The 16364-nt window shown below is 41.0% G+C and overlaps 1 protein-coding gene across 1 annotated transcript in view; it reads left to right on the forward strand.

Moving 5' to 3' along the window:
* ADGRF1 (adhesion G protein-coupled receptor F1) overlaps positions 1-16364 on the forward strand; it is a 50495-nt gene that overhangs the window by 22966 nt on the left and 11165 nt on the right. Inside the window, exons 6-12 of the mRNA XM_010356510.2 lie at positions 1396-1542; positions 3273-3446; positions 5464-5564; positions 6742-6800; positions 10896-11047; positions 12809-12972; positions 15386-15574. Of these exons, the coding sequence (XP_010354812.1) occupies positions 1396-1542; positions 3273-3446; positions 5464-5564; positions 6742-6800; positions 10896-11047; positions 12809-12972; positions 15386-15574 (986 nt within the window). The remainder of the gene's footprint in view (positions 1-1395; positions 1543-3272; positions 3447-5463; positions 5565-6741; positions 6801-10895; positions 11048-12808; positions 12973-15385; positions 15575-16364) is intronic.

The raw sequence follows: 16364 nt of genomic DNA on the forward strand, positions 1-16364 counted from the left end.
AAACAGTGATGCACATGTGGTTGTTAGGTTCCTGGATCAGTCCACAATAGCTTTTCTACCATGCAATGGGTCTGCCATACAGCAATGTGCTAATAGTACCATAGCATCTATCATCATGCAAGGCTACACTTCTTTGGGAAAATGAAATCAAAATTTCAACTTGTAATGACGTGAATACAATTTTCCTGACAGTAAAAATAACAATAAAAATATAGCAACTATTACTGGGATGTTACTATGTGGCAGGACTATTTGAAGTGCATTAGATGAATTAAACCCTCACACTGACCCTCTGAGTTAGGTACAGCAGTCATCTTTATTTTACAGATAGTGAAACTAAGGCACAGAACTAGCGGCAGGGACCAGGATTCAAATCCAGTCAATCTGGCTCCAGAACCAGTGCCATTAACCCCTGACGATGTGAGCAGGGCCACCCTTTTCCCTGTTCCCCACTCCTCACCTGCTTGGACAGTAGGAGTGCGACTAGCCTCAGCTCCCACCACTCAGAGAGGACTTCCAATGCCTGGGGAAGAGGCTCCAGTCTGTAGGGAGATGGGAGAGTAAGAGATGGGACTGAGGTGCAATGGTGTGGGATGTCGGGTCTTTCATAGGTGAGCTTTGGGGGACCTTGAAGCCCCTGGGAATTCCATGCCAAGTTTTATGTGAATGGACTTAAGTGAATTTTGGATGGGAGAAGACTCATAGGATTCCCCTCCTTTCAAGTGAATTTTGGATGGGAGAAGACTCATAGGATTCCCCTCCTTTCCCTGTCAAAATCAGTTAATGGCTTTTCCTTGGGGAAAGAAAAGGTGCTGTCCAGAAATGATGAGCTGGAGGTGAGGGTGGATCAAGCCTCAAGGGAAAGTTTAGTTTTGTTTTGCTTTTGGATTTCATATAAATACCCAAACTCAGCTAACGAATGGAATATTTTCACAGGAGAAGAAAGGGCTCGTCGTAAGTGTGAGATTGAGGGGTCTTATATTGGAGATACTTCAAGGAGATCAGAGCTGGGGGCGGGGGAGGGAAGGTTGACTTGGATTTCCTCACCTCTTCCCCCGTCAGTCTCGATACCTGAAGCTTGACTGTGGGTGCGCCGTAAGGAACTGTATAACATTAAGAGAGTAATTCTGGGGAGGGACAGGCAGCACCGGGGCAGCTGGCCTGGCAGAAGTGAGAGGACAGACGTATATTTGGCATGTGTGGGAACCATTGGCTTGTGTTTATCCTGGGTATTCATTTCTAGTCCATGTTTGGATGAGAGGAACTCAAGAACAAGCAGCGTGGTAGAGTCCCTGACCTCCAGGCTGAATTTGATGATTGTTTCTCAGTCGCTTCCTCAGTAATAGTTTCCCCATGGACAGAAAAAAAGGTTTCTGACCCTCTTTCTCTCTTTAGGCCCAGTCCAAGAATATGAGCTGCTGCTTCAGGTGACCTATAGAGATTCCAAGGAGAAAAGAGATTTGAGGAATTTTCTGAAGCTCTTGAAGCCTCCAATATTATGCTCACACGAGCTCATGATTATCAGAGCAAAGGCTACCACATGTAAGTGTCTCTCAGTGACTGGATATGTAAATGGGGAAGGCGGGTGTATCAGTCAGGGTTATGCTATCAGGTTGGGTTATGCTGTGGAAGCAATCATCCCTACAATCTGTGATTTAAAAGAATAAATGCTTTATTTCTTCTTCATGCTACATGTCCATTGCAGACTGGCAGAGGGCTGTTTCTGTTGCCACCAGTACGCAGAGTGATGTATCAGACCCTATCTCATATATACCCATGCTAAGTCAAAAATAAGTGAAACACTGGAGAGTTTTCCATAGGCAATTAAATTCTCTGACTCAGAAGTGACCACAGTAATTCTGCCCACAACTTATTGGTTAAAACTGGCTCCATGGCTCCACTTAACTTCAGGGGACTAGGATATGCAATCCTGTGTACCTGAAAGATGGCAAGAAATATTTGGCAAACAGCACTAATAAGCACAAAGGTGGGGTTCAGAGAAGTTAAATTATTGATCTAAAGTAGTGATTCTTAAAGCGTGGTCCCCAGGCTAGCAGTAGCAGCAGCAGCAGCATTAGGGAACTTAACAGAAATGCAAATTCTTCATTCATCTTGACTTAGAGGATCAGAAACTCCAGGGTGAGATCTTCCAGGTGATTCTGTTGTGCAATAAAGCTTGAGAACCATTTGCTGCACACTGTGCATAGTTTCACAAAGGTGTCCGGTGACTTCACCCTGCTTTTTGATCTACTGAAAAAAAATGACTTCGGTGGGAATTTCAGGTGTGATAGAAGGGGGCAGGCATAGAGGATTGCTACTAGAGAAATTTTTCATCATGACTTTCCCCGAAAATGTTTCTCTGCCTTTGTCATCTTGCTTATAAGGCCTACCTGGGAGTGGTGGCAGGTGGATGGAAAGGAGTCTCCAATGAGATGGTGGTCAAATACCCTCTAGAATCCTTTAAATATCTCTCCTATTACAAATGTCCTCTTCTGCTTCTCTCTTCCATTGCAGTGGCTATGTATGGAGCATACATCCTTCTTTTGCATGCTAATCCCAGCCATTGTAGCTTTATGTTTGTTAGCTTTCTGATACCAACCTCAGAATTTATTGAGTTGGACATTTCCTTACCTTAAATATATTGCCATCCTGGCTTCATCCTTCTGGCTTTTGGTGAGAAATATTACCATTATTTTACTTTTAATGGCAAAAAATTGCTATTACTTTTGCACCAATCAAATCCTTGGTCCAGATTCCATGTCAGAACTAAGGATCAGAAATCACTACTCAGGGCTGGGTGCAGCGGCTCATGCCTGTAATCCCAGCATTTTCGGAGGCCAAGGCAGGCAGATCACTTGAGCTCAGGAGTTCAAGACCAGCATGGCCAACATGACAAAATACTATCTCTACTAAAAATACAAAAATTAACCAGGGGTGGTGGTAATTCCAGGGGTGGTGGTAATTCCAGCTAATTACTTTAGCTGGTGGTGGAATTAATGCCTGTAATTCCAGCTACTCAGGTGACTGAGGCACAAGAATCACTTGAACTCAGGAGGCAGAGTTTGCAGTGAGCTGAGATCATACCACCGTATTCTAGCCTGGGCAACAAACCAAAACATACCACTGTATTCTAGCCTGGGCAACAAACCAAAACAAAACTTATAGAAGATGTGGGAAGTTAATCTGAAAAATAAACATATAAAAAATAAAATCACTGCTCAGCAGTAGTCAGTTTATAAACCAGAATCACTGAGTTCTATTTTTTTGTGCAGACTGCAACAGCCTGAATGGGATCCTGCAGTGTACCTGTGAAGACGGCTACACCTGGTTTCCTCCCTCATGCCTCGATCCCCAGAACTGCTACCTTCACACGGCTGGAGCACTCCCAAGCTGTGAATGTCATCTCAACAATCTCAGCCAGAGTGTCAATTTCTGTGAGAGAACAAGTAAGCAACAAAGAATGCTCAGGCTGGGTCTTCTCCCACCCCAACATGCAACAGAGAAGGGACTCTGGCTCATCGTCTTGCTAGTCACTGTTTGTTTACAGGGAGATTGAGGGACAGTGATTATATATTATGTTGGGCCTGGCTGGACACAGTGAGAGTTTTCATAGTACAGAAGATCCAGAAACACATGTGACGGTCGCTTCAACCTTTAGGTCCATCCATCTCAGCTCTGCAATCATATGATTCTATTGAGACTGAGGGAGAGTTGCTAAAATTCCAAAATGAGGAACTGCTTGAATAAGCAACATTTGTCTTCCTACTCTCTTTTCACCTCTTTTGCCAACATCAATTTCAAGAAAAGGGAAGTCTAGAGATGTGAATGCAGGGAGGAACACATAGTGAATGATTCTACTAAAAAAAATGCTGTCAATTGTCAACAAATATGTGTACTGAATGCCTTGTTAAAACAAAACAAAAGCTAAAAGTCTAGCTTAGGAAACCAGCGGTAGCTGAGGGAGCTATGGCTAACTTAGGTTTCTGTTCAATGAAAGATGAGATGAGCCAAATGACACGGACTCCAGGGCATGAAGGACTTTAAAAAGCTCCTGCAATGATTACTTCAGCTAACTGGAAGCCCCAGATATTGGTGAAACTGAGCAAAGAGTGAGCCTGAAATAGCCCAGCTTAATTGGGAATACTGGCTCTCCTTTCTGGGACTACAGCAATTCAGGTTATGGCAATACATTACTTATTAAGCACCATCTTTACACCCAGATCAGAGGCAAATTCTAGGAGGACACAAAGAAGAATTTCTCTTGCTGTCTATGAATTAGGAGACTCGTTGGAGAGGCCAGGCTGTAATACAAGAAAGAAAAGAATGTCATTTCTTCAACAAATGTTGATGAAAGCCTATGTTTTGAAAGATGGGCGCAGCAGCTTACGCCTGTAATCCTAGCACTTTGGAAGATTAAGGCAGGGTGATTGCTTGAACTCAGGAAGAGTTCGAGACCAGCTTGGGCAACATGGCGAAAATGCATCTCTGCAAAAAATACAAAAATTAGCTGGGTGTAGTGGTGTGTGTCTGGAGTACCAGCTACTTGGGGGGGCTGAGGGAAGAGGATTGCTTGAACCCAGGAGGTTGAGGCTGCAGTGAGCCAAGATCGTGCCACTGCACTCTAGCCTGGGTGACAAAAGTGAGACCCTGTCTCAAAAAGAAAGAAAGAAAGAAAGGGAAGGGAAGGGAAGGGAAGGGAAGGGAAGGGAAGGGAAGGGAAGGGAAGGGAAGGGAAGAAAAGAAAAAGATGGTCCATGTCTAATCCATCTTTGAAAAATACCAAGCTGGATCAGACAGGGATAACACTTATGAGGAGCTTTCCACAGTACTGTGGAGATGTGCATAGATGAGACGTACACAAATCAATGTTTAGGAATATGTAAGAGGCTGGGAGGGAGATAGGGATAAAATACTGTAGCAATTTATAGGAGAGAAAGACTCTGCATCTGAGGATTAGAGAAGACCTTTGTGGAAGAGATGACATTTGATTAGGTCCTGAATGAAGGATAAATGGGATTTGTCCACACAGAGAATTGTCCCAGTGCAGAGAAGTACTGGCAATGGGTAGGTAAGGAAGGTGTTGGAGTTAGCAAGTAGTATTGCTGTTACTGTCATCACTTATTTTTTAATAGGGACAATGCTTAAGCTTATTGCCTAGATGAAGATACATTTCAGTGTTCAGTGAATGCTTTCGTTAGTGACACATGAGAGGCCACGCATTTACCTAGTTTTAAGATTGTCTTGATTAGCAGCACTTCCTTATTACTGTTCCAAATCTGCAATAGAAAACTCTGGTTTTTATGTATGCATCCTGTGTTATTTTAGGTGAATATTTCTTCTGAAAAAACTTGAAACATCACTGTTGAATAGATGACTCCGAATTGTGCTTCTGTAATTGTAGGCTGCTAATAAAATCAAGTTAGAAATATATTATATCTATAAACTTATTTTTATTTCCTACAGAGATTTGGGGCACTTTCAAAATTAATGAAAGATTTACAAATGACCTTTTGAATTCATCTTCTGCTATATACTCCAAATATGCAACTGGAATTGAAATTCAAGTAAGGTCTTTCTACTCATTATATAAGGAATTGTTTGCTACACTCAAGTTCAAATGTTTTCAATTCAGCATGTATATTTAATACATATTCTTAATTATTCATTTTCAGTGAGCTATTACAGAGCAGTTATTTGCTCTGCCCACAGTTGAAATTCCCTAAGCATCTTCTTTCTAGGGAAGTTTAGCAGCTGACTTCTTTGCACTTCCGTTGTGTTGAGTTTTGCTCACTTATTTGAGTAATATACTAAGGCTTTTTGATTATTTTCTCTTTTTATTTTTTATAAAAAATTTTTATGTGCTGGGTGCGGTGGCTCATGCCTGTAATCCCAGTATTTTGGGAGGCTGAGGTAGGCAGATCACTTGAAGTCAGGAGTTCGAGACCAGCCTGGCCAGCATGGTGAAACCCAATCTCTACTAAAAAATACAAAAGTTAGCAGGGCATGTGACATACACCTGTAATCCCAGATACTCAGGTGATGAGGCATGAGAATCGCTTGAACCCGGGAGGTGGAGTTTGTAGTTAGCTGAGATTGTGCCATTGCACTCCAGCCTGGGTGACAGAGTGAGACTCCACCTCAAAAAAAAAAAAAAAAGGAAAAAGAAAAAGAAAAAAAATTCATGATCTAAGCTCAATTGTCAGCATTTGGGATTTGCTCTATAAAGAAAACTCTGTTGTTAGAGGATGAAGAGAGTTAATAAGCAAAACTCTCAACTTTATGATAAAGTCACATAAAAACTAGATCAGTGTCCCTCCACCTAGGATGCTGGCTCAGGTGTAGTTCTAACTGAAGACCCGAGCAAATACTTAATAGATGGATTCAGTCTAAGTACCTGTAAAAATTAATGGCCAAGGAGAAAATGGATTTTGGGTAAATTTATTCTATGATCTGGCATCAAGTTCATCTCCTGTTCTAAGCAGTTGGTTATTCACAATATATTAGCAATCTCAAACATACATTTTATACATATATATATATGGATATGTGTGTGTGTGTATACATTCACAACTGTTATTTTAACTGTATTTGTATGACATGCAATTATTTCCCACTGTATCTCTTTTCATTACTCCTTTGCTACTATTGATTTATTTATTGTCTGTTTCAACTTTTTGCTCAAATGTCTTTCTGAAGTATGGGAAGAAGAATTAACACATTGCTCTTTGTTCTCTTTCTAAGCTTAAAAAAGCATACAAAAGAATTCAAGGTTTTGAGTCTGTTCAGGTCACCCAATTTCGGTAAGTAACACAATGGTCTTAGAAGGGCATCCCCAGAATTGGGCGCCAGTTCTGCAGAAGGCAGAGCGCTGTTTTTAGATGACCCTGATAGAAAACAGGACAGAATTCATCTTTATAGTAGGATTTTTACTAAGTGAAGAAGGATCTGTAATGCTTTAAAAAGTCTGAAGAGGAAAGCCTGGATTCTCACTTAAATGAGTTTAGGACCTTAAATTCTTTTTTTGACAGTTTCACTCTGTAAACATTAAAATTAATTTTTAATTTAAAAATTTAAAATTTAATTAAAATTTTTAAATTAAATTAATTTAATCACCCAGGCTGGAGTGCAATGGCTCAGTCTAGGCTCACTGCAACCCTGCAACCTTTGCCTATGGGGTTCAAGAGATTTTCCTGCCTCAACGTCCCAAGTAGCTGGGATTACAGGCACCTGCCACCACATCCAGCTAAATTTTTGTATTTTTAGTAGAGACAGGGTTTCACCATGTTGGCCATGCTGGTCTCGAACCCCTGACCTCAGGTGATCTGCCTGCCTCGGCCCCCAGAGTGCTGGGATTACAGGCGTGAGCCATCACATCTGGCCTAGGACCTTAAATATTGAAAAGCATTCTCAAAACTATGGGTCAGTGAGTAGAACTACAAAACAATAGTAGTAGGGCAGAAACTCAGAAGAAGGCAGGAGATCATGGTGCTCATCCATGGGAAAAAGTGATGGTTGGGGATAAGGGTTGTGGGTTGTCAAAGGGTGGATTTTCTCCTTCAGCAACCACAGGAGATATGATGCTTCATAATTCGGAGCCAGAAGTGGGGCTTTGGGTGAAATATCTTTGCACAGACATCATGTATACATCATAGTTCAAAACCCAGTAGTCATTGTTTACAGCAAATAAAGAAATATTTAGTAAATTATCTTCTTGTTTATGCCTTAATTCCAAAAGTTGTTTAATTAGTTATCTATGTGTACATTAATTGCCAACTATTAATACTCTGTCTGCTTGTTAGAGAAAGTGGCTTAGAGGTCAGAGAACTTGACTTGTTATATTTTTTTCACAGTTAACTTAAAAACACCCATAGGAAATTTTCTTTTTCTTTTCTTTTTTTTTTTTTTTTGGAGATGGAGTCTCACTCTGTCGCCCAGGCTTGAGTGCAGTGGCACGTTCTCAGCTCACTGCAACCTTCACCTCCCAGGTTCACACCATCCTCCTGCCTCAGCCTCCTGAGTAGCTGGGACTACAGGCACCCACCACCATGCCTGGCTAAGTTTTTTTGTATTTTTAGTAGAGACAGGTTTCACCATGTTAGTCAGGATGGTCTTGATCTCCTGACCTCGTGATCCGCCTGCCTTGGCTTCCCAAAGTGCTGGGATTACAGGTGTGAGCCACCACGTCCGGCCAACTCATAGAAAATTTTCAACAGCATTTGCTATAAACATATTGTCCTGGGCATTGTCCTTTTAAGTCATACATGGCATGTATAGTTTTCTTTAAAATTCAATACTAGCAAAAACACTGCTTCTTTTTTACATTGAGATTTATATAGTTAATCATACTTTCAATATTCATATTTTTCTTTTCTGTGATCCTTGTTTTCTGTCTATACTTCTACTTTATATTCTATCATGTATATCTTATAAGCTGTCTGCAACAATTTGTAGACAAAATCACAGTAAAAGTAGGCACAAGTCTATAAACTACAACTTTTGAGGTTTTACTTTTGTTTCATTTTGTTTTAATATGGGGTCTCACTCTGCTGTCCATGCTGGAGTGGAGTGGTGCGATCTCAGTTCACTGCAGCCTTGACCGCCTGGGTTCAAGCAATTCCACCTATGCCTCCCTGGTAGCTAGGACCACAGGCATGTGCCATCATGCTTGGCTAATTAGTTGAGGTCTTGCTATGTTGCTCAGGCTGGTCTTAAACTCCTGGGCTCTAGCGATCTTCCTACCTCAGCTTCCCATAATACTGGGATTACATGCATGAGACACCAAGCCCAGTCTAACGTTTTACATTTTGCATATATGATTTAAAATAAATGTCTTTTTAAAAAAATATTTTGAAAAATAAAGAAGGTTTTCACCATGTTGACCTGGCTGGTCTCAAACTTCTGGCCTCAAATGATCCACCCACCTTGGCCTCCCAAAATGCTGGAATTACAGGCATGAGTCACCATGCCCAGATTAAAATAAATCTTAATATCTCATTGTATTTACTTATCTGTCAAACACAACAGTTATACACCTGTGGAACCTGGTTTAACTTCATTAAATCAAATCAATAATAAGCAGGAAAATACTTTGTAATCAATAGAAGGGACATATAAATGCAAAGGTATTGTGACCATCATTACACAAAAGGGTGTCTGCACTTATTTATACATTGTGAGCAGAAGTTCAATGTAGTATGAATTTGAGCTGCAGAGCCTCTGATCAATTAGTAATTAATAATTTTCTGACCCAACTTCTCATTGGGCCTCAGTTCTCTTATCTATAAAATGGGAATGATACACTGCTTGTCTCATGAGTTATTATTGCAGGATTGACTTAATATATGTGATCTCATGCTTTCATGGTTTCAAACACATCTGTATGCTGATAGACTCTAAATTTATTACTTGAGCTTGGGCACTCCCCTGAACTCCAGACCCAAATATCCAACTGTCTACTTGAAAATCTCCACTTGGTTTTCTAGCTGGCATGTCAAATGTCACATGTCCAAACTGGGAATCCTCTGACTCTCCCCATCCTAACCTATAACTTATTTTTCCCACTGTCTTCCCTACTTCCATTACAGCAATGCTGTTCTTCCACTTGCAGAGACCCAATCCTTGGAGCCATCTTGTGCTATAATTTCTTTTATTGAGGTATAACTTGCACACAGTTATGTGCTCAAACTTTGTACAACTCAAGTAGCTTTGACAAAAGCTTGTGCAAGTCCCTTCCTATCAAGATGGAGCATTCTCACAACCCCAAAAGTTCCCTTGTGTTGCTTTCCAGCCTCTTTCCATGCCATCCCCTCACACCAGAAACAACCACTTGTCTGCTTTATATCACCACAGGTTAGTTTAGTCTATTCCAGAACTTCACATAAATAGAATAATCCAGTTTTTTTTTTTTTTTTTTTTTTTTTTTTTTTTTTGCGTGTTTGGTTTCTTTCACTCAGCATAATGTCATTGAGATTCATCCTCATTTTTCTATCAGTGGTTCCTTCCTTCTTGTAGCCCAGTAGTACTCCATTGTAAGAATATACAAAAACTTGCTTTTCCATTCCTTGGAATTATTGACTAATTTCTTTCTTTCACACCCCAAATCTTCTCCATTAGTAAGTTCTATGGCTCTAGCTCCAAATAAAACCTGAATTTGACCACATGCACAGCTACCCAACTAGTTCAAGCCACCACCAGCTCTTTCCTAACTGGGTTCCCTGTTCCTTGCTGGCTTCCCTTCCATCTGTTTTCTACACAGCAGCCCTTATGGTCTTAAAAGATAAATCTTATGATGCCACTACCTTTTAATAAAGAAGAAAACTTTTCAATAAAGAATGAAATCCCAACTCTAATGTCCTATGAGATCTGGCTCCTGGTACCACTCCAATAACATCTCCTGCTATTGTTCCCTTGCTGTTGAATTTCAATCACCCTAGTATTTAAGCTTGTCAAACTCACAGGCATTTTCCTGCCTTAGGACCTTTATGTGTGCTGACATTCCACACCAATGTTTTTTGCATAGCTGGCTGCAGGCCTCAGCTTCAAAGACCCTCAGCACAAAAAAGCCTTCACTAACCAGCTTTATTTAATGTGGGGTCCCATAATTATATCTGTATATATATAGATATAATTATTGGGAGTGGCAATATCCCAGTGAGCATGGCTAGGTGGAGGGTAAGTATATATACAGATAAATTTATATATATATGTATGTAATTTTGGTGGATACTTGTTTTTTATTTGCCTTGCCTTGTCCACTAGAATGTAAGCTCTATTTGCTTTATTCCTGTGGACCCAATACACATGGGTCCACAGGACGATGTACACATATCATAGGCCCTGAGTGAATGAACGAATAAGTAGTGAATCTCATTTCTCTTTCCCCATAATCACTGCAGAAATGGAAGCATCATTGCTGGCTATGAAGTTGTTGGTTCCAGCAGTGCATCTGAACTGCTGTCAGCCATTGAACAGGTTGCCAAGAAGGCTAAGACAGCCCTTCACATGCTGTTTCCATTAGAAGACAGCTCTTTCAGATTGTTCATAAAAGGTAATGCTGGATTCCCATCCTCTGCTTAGGTTAAGAGACCCCTTTAATTAGTAGTTCATTTGTGTCCTCAGGAAGTAGATTTGAGACATTTCAATAAAGAATTGTTCTCTAACTGCCTTGCAGTACAAACAGGCAGCTGTTTCCCCGCACCCAGCCATGATGAAACTTAACTTCAACCGACTATTTCAAATTCTTGCTAGGTGGAAATCTGACCTGTACCTCTTAGTGTAAACAGTGTGGAGAACTGACTTCCCTGCAGGCTGTGAGGCAAAGGGCTCAGCAACAGTTGACTGGTATACGTGTTGAAAGAGTCCTAAGGCTGACAATAACCCTAAGTCGCAATCCAAGAAATCATGTCTTTAACACATGTAAAGACAGACAGACAGACAGACACACACACACAGTTTTTCTTCAGATATTTATCTTTTCCTTTTACATTCAATCTTACGCCTTTCCTACCAAAATTTGTACCAATCTCTTTTAACAACAATTATTCAATAAATATTTACTGAGAGTCCAAAGTGTCTACATAGTGAAAATGCAGCAATGGTGAAAACAAACAAAAATCTTAACCCTGACTGGGTGCGGTGGCTCACATCCGTAATCCTAGCACTTTGGGAGGCCAGGGTGGGCAGATCATTTGAGGTCAGGAGTTCACAATCAGCTTGGCCAACATGGTGAAACCCTGTCTCTACTAAAAACATAAAAGTTAGCCAGGCCCAGCGCAGTGACTCACACCTGTAATCCCAGAACTTGGGAGGCCAAGGTGGGCAGATTGCCTGAGATCAGAAGTTTGAGACCAGCCTGGCCAACATGGTGAAATCCCACCTCTACTAAAAAAAAAAAAAAAAAAAAAAAAAAATTAGCCAGGCGTGGTGGCACACACCTGTAATCCCAGCTACTTGGGCCAGGCATGGTGGCACACACCTGTAATCCCAGCTACTTGGGAGGCCAAAGCAGGATTCCCCTGGGAGTCGAGATCACTCCACTTAACTCCAGCCTGGGCGACAGAGCAAGATTCAGTCACAATAAATAAATAAATAAATAAATAAATAAATAAATAAATAGCCAGGCATGGTGGTGTGCACCTGTAATCCCAGATACTAGGGAGGCTGAGGCAGAATCACTTGAGCCTGGGAGATAGAGGTTGCAGTGAGCAGAGATCGCACCACTGCCCTCCAGCCTGGACAACAAGAGTGAAACTCCATCTCAAAAAAAAAAAAAAAAAAAAAAAAAAAACATAGCCCTTGTGGATCTTTTAGTTAATGTCTCTATCTCCTAGTTCCAATCATGGTAAGAATGCATTACTAAGAGCCATCAGCAAGAGTACCAATTGGTTGCAATGTGAGAAATGCTTAAAGGAGTATAGGTAGGAAGTGCTACTCACATATAACAACCGCCCATCTTTTAACCATATCATTACTGCTTTATTCTATAGTGTCTGGAAAATTGTCTGGCTTTCTGATGTTCCTTTAAAGAGTAAAAATATTTCCTGAGAGTGATCACATCATTCCTTATTATCACCTAATACTTACTAGTTGATAGCCCATTAAAGGTGATATTGTTGGCACAAATCAGACACCTGGAAGGAGGGGTCAGGAAGCTGGGCATCAAAGACAAACTTCTCCTACTTCTGAATTTTGCCTGGATTTCGTCTCCAAAAATATGACTTCCAAAACAGTTAAACATGACTACATGGTGTATATAGAGTGCCAAGATATTCTAGGATCATTTTTCTTCGTTGTTTTCTTTCGTTTCCAGCCCAGTGTAATGACATTGTCTTTGGATTTGGGTCCAAGGATGATGAATATACCCTGCCCTGCAGCAGTGGCTACAGGGGAAGCATCACAGCCAGGTGCCAATCATCTGGGTGGCAGGTCATAAGGGAGACTTGCATGCTCCCTCAGCTTGAAGAACTAAAGAAGGTGAGGCATTTTCACTTTGTAGACTTGCCCTGGTTTTGAGTTTCAGAGTGGCAATCTCCCAGTTAGCATGGCTAGGTGGAGGGTAAGTATACCTACGTGCATAACTGGCCAGTATGCAAAGAGCAAGGATGACATCAGACCCTGGTGAACCCATGGAGTCGTGCATGGGTGATAGAGTCTGGGCAGCAGAGTCTAGGTTGCAGCTCAAAAGACAGAGCTGATAGTTTTCTCAGGCAGAGGTGTTGTGGAGGAGTGTATCAATGCTGAGGAGGTCTGTGATGGATGGTAGAGCAGTGACTAAACTGGTCTCAGAAGTTCAGAAGACCTGGGAATTAAAGAGGAGTGAAGGTGTGAGTCATAAGCTAGCAGGCTTCGTACAAGTAAGGATATATCTATATCAGAAATTAGGGCAAGGAGTGGGTCAGACAAAGGTGAACCTTATAAAATGACTGAACTGCAATGGACCTTAAGGGGCATCTGGTTTACCAACCTCATTTTACAGATCAGAAAACAAAAGACCAAGGAGTCAATAGTTCCTTTGGTAGCAATAGTTTTGAATTAGAAGCATGGTCACCTGACTCCCAGTCCAGTGCTGTATTAGTCTGTTCTCACATTGTTATAAAGAACTACCAGAGACTGGGTAGTTTATAAAGAAAAAGAGGTTTGACTCACCGTTGTGCAGGATGTACAGAAGGTGTATCTGGGGAGGCCTCAGGCGAAAGGGAAGTAAGCACATCCTCATATGGTGACAGGACAGAGAGAGAGAGAGAGAGAGAGAGAGAGAGAGAGAGAGAGAGAGAGAGAGAGAATGGGGGAGGTGCTACACACTTTTAAACAACCAGTTCTTGTGAGAACTGTATCATGAAACAGCATGTGGGGGATGGTGCTAAACGGTTAGAAACCACCTCCATGATCCAATCATCTCCCACCAGGACCCACCTCCAACACTGGGAATTATAACTTGACATAAGATTTGGGTGGGGACACACAGCAAAACCATATCAGGTGCTATGCCCTCCACATGATGCTCTCTTAGGAAGCTTCAAGTAAGACAAGGAAGATAGAAGGAAATAAATATCTAGGAATCAGAAGAACTCAAGTCACAGAAAAGAAGGACCCCAAGACCAGTTCACAGATACTGTTCAGCAAGTAGATTTCCATATTGAGCAGAACTTCTATTCCAACCAGAGACCTTGCTGCTGCTGATGCAATAAAACACCCCAGAATGGTATTCATCGGAGGATTGTGGAATGTTTACTTCTTCCTTTCTGGATCTCAGTTTCCTCATCTGTAAACTGGGAAAGGGGATTAGATTAGCTAGCTTCTGGGGTGTCTTCTTGCTTTTGCCTTCATTGCCTCAATTCTGGACATGAGCAATAGTTGAGACTAGTTCGCTCCAGGCAGATCCCAGGTGCCTTAAACAGAAAATGGCATTGTCAGTTGACAAGAACAGGAAGGAAAACGGGGGGCACTTGGGCTCCTGAGTGGACTTATGTAGAGTGGAAGGGGACAACCCTTCTTTGTTGCTTTCCAAATTAGCCTAGTGTAGTAGAAGCGGGAGCTTCAAGAAAGAAGTAAAACTCCAAATCTAGGGCTGGGCGTGGTGGCTCACGCCTGTAATCCTAGCACTTTGGGAGTCTGAGGTGGGCAGATCACAAGGTCAAGAGTTCAAGACCAGCTTGGCCAACATGGTGAAATCCCATCTCTACTAAGAATACAAAAACAATTATCTGGGCGTGCATGCCTGTAATCCCAGCTACTCGGGAGGCTGAGGCAGGAGAATCTCTTGAACCCAGGAGGCAGAGGTTGCAGTGAGCTGAGATCGCACCACTGTACTCCAGCCTGGGTGACAGAGCAAGACTCCGTCACAAAAAACAAAAAGAAAAAACTCCAAATCTTGTGACAAAACGGGGGCTGGCACAAGCCCAGTAGTCAAATCTCCATGTATGTTTCTGTCTTTTCCCATCTTACAAAGCATTCTCAGTGTAGTGTGGTGAACATAACACAGGATTAGTACCTACTCTAACATTTCCAGCTGAGTGCTCTTTGGAAGGTCATTAAATCTCATTGAGCATGAGTTTCTGTATAATTAGGATAATAATTTATATTAAAATGATTTTTAGTAAATATTTTCAAGTTTCAGTTTCCTTAGCTATAAAATGAAAATAATAATGGTGCCTCCCTCAAAGGATGTTGAAAGAATTCAATCAATGAATCCCTGGTAAAGCATCTAGTGCAATGTCTAAAATATAGAAATCACTGAATAACAGCCTTTGTTACTATTGTTATGTAATTATCCTACATTAGAACACACCATACAAATGTTAATTCTATATGGCCAAGATATTTGATTTAAATTTGATAAAACACAGCATGTCATTGTTTTCTAGAATGTAATCATTTTTGCTTCTAGAATTTCAGTATGATTGCAGGCAATGCCACTGAGGCAGCTGTGTCATCCTTGGTGCAAAATCTTTCCATCATCATTCGGCAAAGCCCATCAACCACAGCGGGGAATCTGGCTTCGGTGGTGTCGATTCTGAGCGATATTTCATCTCTGTCACTGGCCAGCCATTTCAGGGTGTCCAATTCAACAATGGAGGTATGGTCTGCCTATGCTTAGGGGTCACTTTAAATGCTTGATCCTGTAGGAGGAATGACAAAGCCTTAAAGATGAGGAACTATTGGAAAAGAGAGAAAGCCATGTAAGAGTCCTTATGTGAACTTTACTGTGTCCTCTGAGGTATACAAGGAACTCAGGATCAATTGTATGGGTTCAAAGGAAGACGGAGCTGCTCTTATGCAGGTTACCTGGGCAGCACCTGGCTTAGAGGAGAGGGTGAGTTTTGCACTATGTGCCACAGACACCGACTTTTCAACATGTTTGCAGTCTTTAATTTTTCTTTCCTGTGGCCACAAGCTCAGACTTGAACAGTGTATATTTTAAGAACTCCCTTCATAACAACTTCTCTTAACTGAAGAATTTATGGTTTAGTTGGATATTTAAAGATTAACTTGCAAATTACATAAATGATACTTGGTCACTATAGGAAGTGCAAATAAGCAAAAAGAAAAATAAATTATCTGTAGCCTGGTCACTTTAAAATAGACACTGCTTACATTTTAGCTATCACCTCGGTACCTAGAAGAATGACAAGTGATATATAGCATATGATCAATAAATATTTGTTCAATAAATATACTTCCAAACATTTTGGATGTATACATTTTATATGTTAAAGGATATAATGTTTTTCAAAATTGGATTATATAATGTATGTTAAATAATCACACAATAATACTTAACTATATATGATTAAAATTGTTTCAGAAGTGACACTAAATATCAGTAAGTTAAACTCCCTGAGTTAAAGAAAAGATACTCTAATTTT

The sequence above is a fragment of the Rhinopithecus roxellana genome, chromosome 4 (genome assembly GCF_007565055.1).
Source record: "Rhinopithecus roxellana isolate Shanxi Qingling chromosome 4, ASM756505v1, whole genome shotgun sequence".
NCBI classification, from domain to species: domain Eukaryota; kingdom Metazoa; phylum Chordata; class Mammalia; order Primates; family Cercopithecidae; genus Rhinopithecus; species Rhinopithecus roxellana.